This window comes from Aotus nancymaae, unplaced genomic scaffold (assembly GCF_030222135.1).
Source record: "Aotus nancymaae isolate 86718 unplaced genomic scaffold, 86718_ANA_hifiasm-v0.15.2.pri h1tg000012l, whole genome shotgun sequence".
Classification (NCBI taxonomy): domain Eukaryota; kingdom Metazoa; phylum Chordata; class Mammalia; order Primates; family Aotidae; genus Aotus; species Aotus nancymaae.
Window position 1 is genome coordinate 50,531,934 of NW_026988423.1, and position 7,927 is coordinate 50,539,860.

The following is a 7,927-nucleotide window of genomic DNA, read 5'->3' on the forward strand; positions in this document are numbered from 1 at the left end:
CACTGTGTCCAGCTTTTTAAAAAAATTATTATAATTTTTCATTTTACTAGTCCTTGCCTGCATGCATTTCCTCCCGGGTGCAGAGCTTAAGTGGTTTTTTGACCAAATACTGTTCTAGTCACTAGTTCATGTATTAGAGACCAAACTTTTCCTCATCAAATCAGTTCTACGTGGTTTTCCCATCTTCTTGGTATTCTTTTTTCTTTTTTTGAGATGGAGTTTCACTCTTGTTGCCCAGGCTGGAGTGCAGTGGCACAGTCTCGGCTCACTGCAACCTCCATCTCCTGGGTTCAAACGGTTCTCCTACCTCAGCCTCCCGAGTAACTGGGATTACAGGTGCATACCACCATACCCAGCTAGTTTTTGTACTTTTAGTAGAGATAGGGTTTCACCATGTTGGCCAGGCTGGTCTCAAACTCCTGACCTCAGGTGATCCACCCGCCTCAGCCTTCCAGAGTGCTGGGATTACAGGCGTGAGCCACGCACCCGACCCTCGGTTTTCTTATAATCGTCATTATTCTTTGCTGTGCCTATCTTTGTAATCTTTAGAAAATTGAAATGTGTCCACCCAGACTTTGATGATGTCCCCCATTGTTTCAATAAACAAGAAACGGTTTTCCCAGAAAGGGATTTCCTTTTCCCTCTACCGATGCCCTGTGCATTCCATCTGGACTTGTCTAAAATCCCTCTGGTTCCCACGAACACCCCTCTATCCACAGTCACCACATTAAGATCCCCTTCTGCCATCTCTCAACACCCCCTGGCTAAAAACATTCTCCAAGCCTACTTGCCCCTCAATCCCACCACTTCCGCCACTTAGGAAAAGGTCCGGCACTCACAGCCCACCTCTGGCGGTTTCTGCCTTCTGCTTTGACACCTCTCTCCATCGCAGCCCGACTGCAACTTCTCAGGTTCCACTGGCACCCCCAAGTTCCACTTGGCCTGCAGGGTTCAGCTGTTTCCCCAGCAACAGTGGCCCACAGAGGACAACTTCCTTCACCCCCTAGTTCAACCAAGTGAAGGCCAACACATCTCAAAAGGAATTTTGCTGGAAAACTAAGAGAAGGCAACACATAGACCTCGGGAAATGTGAAGACATCAAAACGGAAGTGTTGAAGGTTAGAGGTTTTTCTATCCTGCGTACGTCTTCCCTCAGACTTGGCTCAGTGGCTGCGTGGACGGCTCCCTGCTCTGATACTCACAACCTGTTTTGTTTTATACTTGATCTTAGCTGAGAAGTGATGGATAACCTGCTTTTTCTCTTGTTTCTGTTTTGGGTTGTTTTTTGGGTTTTTGTTTTGTTTTGTTTTTTGAGATACGGGCTGGAATGCAGAGGTGTGATCATAGCTCACTGCAGCCTTGAACTCCTGGGCTCAAGGGATCCTTCCACCCCAGCCTCCTGAGTAGCTGGATCGACAGGCATGCATCACCACATGCAGCTAATTTTTTAAATTTTTTGTAGAGATGGGATCTCACTATGTTGCCCAGGCTGGTCTCAAACTCCTGGCCTCAAGCAGTCCTCCTGCCACAGCCTCCCAAAGTGCTGGGATTACAGGTGTGAGCCACTGCGCCGGGCCAAGTCTGTGCTTTTTAATATTTAGTCTTAGCCAAAAGGCTAAGAAGCGATGGAGAATGTGGATTTTTGGACACGAATTCTGCTGGGTTTGGTTTTTCAATAGCCTATTCTCTTCACAGCCTTTGACCCTAACCCCTCTTTGGCCCCAGCTGCTGTCTGCACTTACCCATCCTCCTGCAAGCCCACCCAGACTGCCGCGGGGGATGCCGTGACCACAGAAGCTTCCTGCCTGTGGCTGGCAGAAGAGGCCACTTACTGCCCATTCGACATCTCAGACCTCCTCTGACTCTGTAGGACCCTGTGCCAGTCCGAGGGTGTCAGAGCTCTGTTCCATAATGCACACGCCTCACCCACCCTGGGCCCTTCTTGACCCCCAAGACTCTCCCTCAGCTACTCTATAAGGAATGCTTTTGAAGAATGCAAATCAGGACAGGCTTACAAACCTCAAAAACCTAAACTATATAGCAGTGGTGGCACCCACAAAAGGCAAGAGGCAGGTGAATCCCCAGCGTCCCCCGCACCCAGCCACCTGCCTCCCTTGCTTCTGAGAGTTAAGGTCACGCCACCATGCTTGGTCCCTATTCTCACACACTGGAAGACGGGTTAGCAGTTTGGCACGTCATGTTGAAAAGTTGCCAACCCCTGCCCTTCAGGAAAATGTCCTCTCCCACAGACAGCTCTGCCTCCCCCCTGCCCTCTCCCTCCCCGCTCCTCCCCACCCTAGTTCTAGATCCTTTAACTGTCCGAAGAACGGACCCGAAAGACATGGATGGTCCCATTACTGAGGGATACAACCAGGTACCTGCCGTCCACCATGGTGGTAACCCGGGGCTTTTCCAGGCCATGGTAGGCTGTCAGGAAGTCTCCAAGGAGTGATCCCTTCGGGTCCAGGATCACCACCTTGTTGACTTCTCGAATGGTCAGGAAGATGTAGCCCTTCTTATCCACAGACACGGAGCCCGGCTGGCAGCCGTGCAGGCCCGGCCCCTTGTACTCCCCAACCACCTGGCCCAGCCCGTCACAGATTACCACACTATTCTGCTGCCAATCCGACCCCACGAAATGCCCCTGGGGGCTGGTGGTCAGAAACACCAGTGCCCGCAGGCCCCGGCTGGCCTTGCCCCCAGGGATGAACCGGGTGGCCAGGCTGCCTTCCATATTGTACACCTCCACATGGCCCGCCACGCTGACGGCCACGCGGTCCCCACTCGGCAGCGCGGCCACGGCGTGGCTGGCCTGGGAGAGACTCAGGGCCCGGCGCCACTGCACCTCACCATCGGGGCTGATGAGATAGAGCCGTGCACCTGCGGAGAAGGCCACGGCGCTCTGTAGGGCAGCCACGCTGCAAGGAGAGCAGCCCTCAGGGACGGGCACGGTGCCCTTGTAGTCACCATTGAGGGAGAAGCGTTTCAGCACCCGGTTCTGCTCATCTGCCACCAGGATCTCCCGGGGGCCGAAGGGACAGAGCCCGGTGATCCGGGGGGACCTCTTGTCTCCAGGCATCCGTGTGGGAAAACTGCAGGAAAAGATGGGCCTGGGGAGGAGGCCAGAGCCGTCCAGGTTTGGCCCCAGGGCTGGGCTGGGCTCCCGGGAAATTGACTTGAGCCTGCCTTTGAACTTCTTCTTCTTGTTGGATCTGCCACCCCTCTGGGGCTGGGGTCCTCCATCCTCACAGGGTGTCTGGGCTCTGTCCTCTTCTAAGGTCTGGGCTCCATCTTCTTGGGGCGTCTGTGCTTTGTCTTCTCGGGGTGTCTGGGCTTTTTTCTCTTTTGGGGTCTGGGCTTCATCTCTGGCCTGGAGCTGGGTCCCACCTTGTCTCTCTGTCTTCACCGCATCCTCCCTCCGGCTCTGGCTCTCCTCACCTCCCTGGGTGCCGGCTCCATCCTTCCCACTGTCCTTCTGAGGCTGCTGCTCCTCGAAGGACAGCCGAAGCAGGTGGCAATTCTTGTCCAGGAGCCCGGGATGGAGCTCCAGCTGCGGGACCAGGCAGGGGGCCGGCCCCTGTGCCGAGGGGCAGCCCTGCAGTTGCCGGAGCCGCTGCGCAATCGCCCCTTCCAGGGAGAGGATCTCGGCCTCTCGCCCCAGGCTGAGTACCCGGCGGGCGAAGGCAGCCGCCGCCCTGGCCACCTGCTCCTGGCTCTCCAGCTCCGCCAGCCTCTCCCGAGCAGCCTCTTCAGCAGCCTCCACATGGGCTCTTAGCCGCCCCAGCACCTCCTGCTTCTGGGCCAGCAGGGCCCTGAGGACGCCCTCGGCCGCCTCCTCCACCTGTGTCCCCACCCGGGCTGCCTGCTCCCGCAGCCGGGTCAGCGCTTCCTTCTCCACCCTCCGCTCCGCCTCCAGCTCTAGCAGGTTATTGTCCACACCAGCCAGCAGCTTCTCCAGGCCTGGTCTCCGGGCACGCACAGCCTCGGCCAGGGGCAGGCAGGGGTGGTCCAGGTGGGGATCCAGGCGGCACTCCCTGCACAGCAGCTGTGAGCAGGGCTGGCACAGGAAGCGCAGCGCCTCCCCGGGGTGCTGGGGACACTGGGCCGCCTGGCGCTCGCGGGCCTCCTCGTCATACCATCCCGCCCTGTAGCCCACCAGGTCCACCACGCGGTGGGAGTGGGTCTGGCGGGTGCAGCGGTGCCCATCAGCACAGGCCTGGCACAAGTCGTCGGCACAGTCTAGGCACCGGGCCGTGGCCGGCCCTCCGGCGCTGGTGCCCCCCACCAGGGGACACAGGGCACAGGCTGGCTTCCCGGCACGCAGGTCTCCGCAGGCCCGGGCCTTCACCAGGTCCAGCAGTCCATTAACGAAGAAGTTGGTCTTGAAGGCGGCCACGCCCTCGGGCGGCACAGGCACGGTCTCACGGCACTCGGGGCAGCGGACGTGGCCGCCATTGGCCAGCTGGGCCAGGCAGTCCTGGCAGTAGGTATGCAGGCAGGGCAGGGTCTTGGGTGCCCGCAGCTGCTCCAGGCAGATTTTACAGGCCAGGAAGTCGCTGCTCAGGGCCTCTAGGAGGGAGGGCGAGGACCCATGGGAAACCATGCTGCAGGCAGAGGTGTCAGGATCACAGGTGAGAACGCACCTTCCCCAGCTTACCCTCCAGCCTCTACCCTGGTCCTCAAGCCCCACGGGATGCCCAGAGCTAGGGGCTGACCTGAATGGCCAGGAAGAAACCCGAGGTCTCACCTGAATGGCCAGGAACTTCCTTCTAGTCCTCTGAGGCCTCGGACCACTAACTCTTGAGCTAAGGAGCTGCCCTCCTCCTCCTCCTCTGCCTCTTCCGTGTGTACATCCAGCAAACGTGAAGATGTCACTGCTGCTTGTTGGGTCAGACCTGTGAGAAATGACAGGAACAGGCGTCCCTAGCCTTAGCTAGTAATCGAATCCTCAGTGTCCCCAGTCCACAGGCTTGGTGGCAAATGTGGGGCAAGCCCTCCTGTGTGCACAGGTACCAGGGCCCTGCTGTATGGGGTGCTGGGGTGCAAGGGAAGAACAGTAAGGACACAGACGGGGACCCCAGTGGGCAAAGATGCCTAGGTTCTGGCAATCGGGGTAGGATCTTGCAGTATTTTAGGGGGCTTTAATCCCCCAACCCCATACACCTGCCTTCTTTATATTTTATTTTACTTTTCACCAATACGGTCACCCTCTGTCATCCAGGCTGGAGTGCAGTGACGCGATCACAGCTCACTGCAGCCTCAAACTCCTGGACTCAAGTCTCTCAAATAGCTGGGAGTACAGGCATGTGCCACCATGCCCAGCCTTTTTTTTTGTTTTTTTTTTGAGACAGTCTCACTCTGTTGTCCAGGCTGGAGTGCAGTGATTACAGGCACGTGCCATCACATCCCACTAATTTTTGTATGTTTAGTAGAAACGGGGTTTTGCCATGTTGGCCAGGCTGGTCTTGAACTCCTGACCTCAGGTGATCCACCTGCCTCAGTCCCCCAAAGTTCTAGGATTACAGGCATGAGCCACCACACCTGGTCCCCTAGCCCATTTAAAAAAAAAGTTTTACTTTTTGTAGAGATAGGGTTTCGCTATGTTGCCCAGGCTGGACTCCAACTCCTGGCCTCAAGCAATCCTCCCCTCTCGGCCTCCCAAAGCATTAGGATTACAGGCCTGAGCCACCGCGCCCGCCTGGCAGTACACCTGTCTTCTTCCAGACCTGGGGCAGCATTGCTGGTGGTGGAGGCCCCACTTCCTGCATCCAGTAGTTTCTAAAGTGGATTCTGGAGCGGGCAGAAGGAAAGTCTAGGGGAAGGGCTGGTCCCCTTCCCGCTGCAGGCTCACCCTCGGATCGACTTGGCCTTGGCTTATCTCCTGAAGTCCTGTTCTTTTCGCTTTTCCTGCTGAATGCATTCCAGAAACCTCTGGAGGGAGGGACTCCTGAGCTTCTGGCACAGTGGCTGAGACCTACTTGTTGGGCAAACTTAGTGGAATGTCCCCCTTTTCTGGGCCTGGGAGGAGACCTCAGAAAGTGGGACGGGGTCTTTCTTGCGGGGAGCCCCAGACCTGGCAGGAGTGGGGCGGGGGCGGCTTCCCGCCTGGCCTCTCCTCCTGCCTTCCGGGTGCCTCTTTCCCCAGCTCCCCTCCCTTCCTCCTCCTCCCGAGCTCTCGCTCCACTCCCCTCCCCCTACTCCCTTCAGCTCAGCCCTTCCTATAGCTGTGCCGCCCCCCACCCTTTACCTAGCCAGAGTTGATCTTGGCCTTTAGGATGGCGCGGGGGCTTGGGGCCTGAAGGCCGCTGTTGCTGGGTGCCTGAAAAAGAAACAAAACTGAAACTAATCGGACTTGTGCAACTTCCGTCCCAGCCGGGGACACACCGACTCGCCTCGAACAGCCTTAGGCCCCGCCTTCCTCCACACCCGGCCCTGTCCTCTCTCTCGGAGGCCCCCACCCCGGCAGCATCGGGCAGGCTTCGGCTGGAGTCCACCAGCCTGGTCTGCCTGTTAGTCCAGCCTCAGGGCTGTGTGTGTCACAGACAGGGAGCTACCTGAGGGCGGGTTATCTGAGTACAGGGTGGAGGGTCACAGGGTTTATTAGTGGGAAGAAATGAGAGCTCATCTGTGACTCAGAGACCAGGGTAACTAGACGCATGGCCTCAGGCTGGTCCTGCAGCTTTGCTTACACCGCAGGCAGGCAGGTGAGGCTTTTCATTTCACAAACCTTTGCTGAGCTGTAAGAAAGGCTTTGGGGGATCGAGTAAGAAGCCTTAAGCTGAGGGAACAGCACAGGCTTCCTGGAAGAGGCATCAGTGAGATGAGTTTAAAGAAGGCGTGGGGATCACTTGACCCCAGGAGTTCAATCCTGGGCAATATGGTGAGACCCAGTCTCCATCAAAAATTCAAAAACTTGCCTGGGCGCAGTGGCTCACGCCTGTAATCCCAGCACTTTGGGAGGCCAAGACAGATGTATCACGAGGTCAGGAGTTCGAGACCATCCTGGCCAACATGGTGAAAACCCATCTCTACTAAAAGTACAAAAATTAGCCAGGCGTGGTGGCGCATGCCTTTAGTCCCAGCTGCTCGAGAGGCTGAGGCAGGAGAATTGTTTGAACCAGGACCTAGGAGGCAGAGGTTGCAGTGAGCTGAGATCATGCCACTGCACTCCAGCCTGGGCCACAGAGCGAGACTCCATCTCAAAAAAAGAAGAAGAAAAAAAAAATCAAAAACTAGCCGTTCATGATAGCACAAACCTGTAGTCCTAGATACTCAGGAGGCTGAGTCAGGAGGATCACTTGAGCCCAGGAGGTTGAGGCTACAGTGAGCCACGATGGTACTACTGCACTCCAGCCTGGACGATGCAGCAAGACCCTGTCTAAAAAATAAAAAAATAAGAGGCCATAGAGGGCTGAGAACACCGAGAAGAATGTTTCAGTTCCACGTATTGGGAGCAGCAAGGCTGCATCCCCATTTAGGATGATGTGTGTGGAGCGGATACCTGAGTGTTGGCAGAGAAGCCCTCGTTTTATTAAGAAAAAAGACAAAAGAAACATTGCAGGAGTTTCCCTCAATATTTTATGAAAAACCAACTTTTATTTTGAGACATAGCCGCTCTCTGTCACCCAGGTTGGAGTGCAATGGTGCAATCCCAGTTGACTGCAACCTTCGCCTCCCAGGTTCAAGCGATTCTCCTACCTCAGCCTCCCAAGTAGCTGGGATTACAGGCGCCTGCCACCGTGCCTGGCTAATTTTTAGTAGAGATGGGGTTTCACTATCTTGGCCAGACTGGATTTGAACTCCTGACCTCATGATCCACTGGCCTCGGCCTCCCAAAGTGCTGATATTACAGGTGTGAGCCACTGTGCCCGGCCGAGATTTTTAATCCTAAATTATAAAAATAATGTGGCCACTTTAAAACATTCAC

General features: G+C 56.1%; 1 protein-coding gene across 3 annotated transcripts; it reads right to left on the reverse strand.

The window, feature by feature from the left end:
- Window positions 1–211: 211 nt before the first annotated feature.
- On the reverse strand, window positions 212–6,329 carry TRIM56 (tripartite motif containing 56). Of its 3 annotated transcripts, XM_012448989.2 has the most exons (4): window positions 6,248–6,323; window positions 5,852–5,974; window positions 4,748–4,895; window positions 212–4,604 (listed from the first exon to the last, which is right to left on the reverse strand). In XM_012448989.2, exon 4 carries the CDS (start codon window positions 4,601–4,603, stop codon window positions 2,312–2,314), a length of 2,292 nt encoding a protein of 763 aa, XP_012304412.2. In that variant the 5' UTR covers window position 4,604; window positions 4,748–4,895; window positions 5,852–5,974; window positions 6,248–6,323; the 3' UTR covers window positions 212–2,311. The 3 variants fall into 3 exon arrangements, with proteins under 3 accessions (XP_012304412.2, XP_012304413.2, XP_064231792.1); XM_012448990.2 differs by lacking the exon at window positions 5,852–5,974 and having other exon boundaries at window positions 6,248–6,329; XM_064375722.1 differs by lacking the exons at window positions 4,748–4,895; window positions 5,852–5,974; window positions 6,248–6,323 and adding an exon at window positions 4,716–4,724.
- Window positions 6,330–7,927: the final 1,598 nt, after the last annotated feature.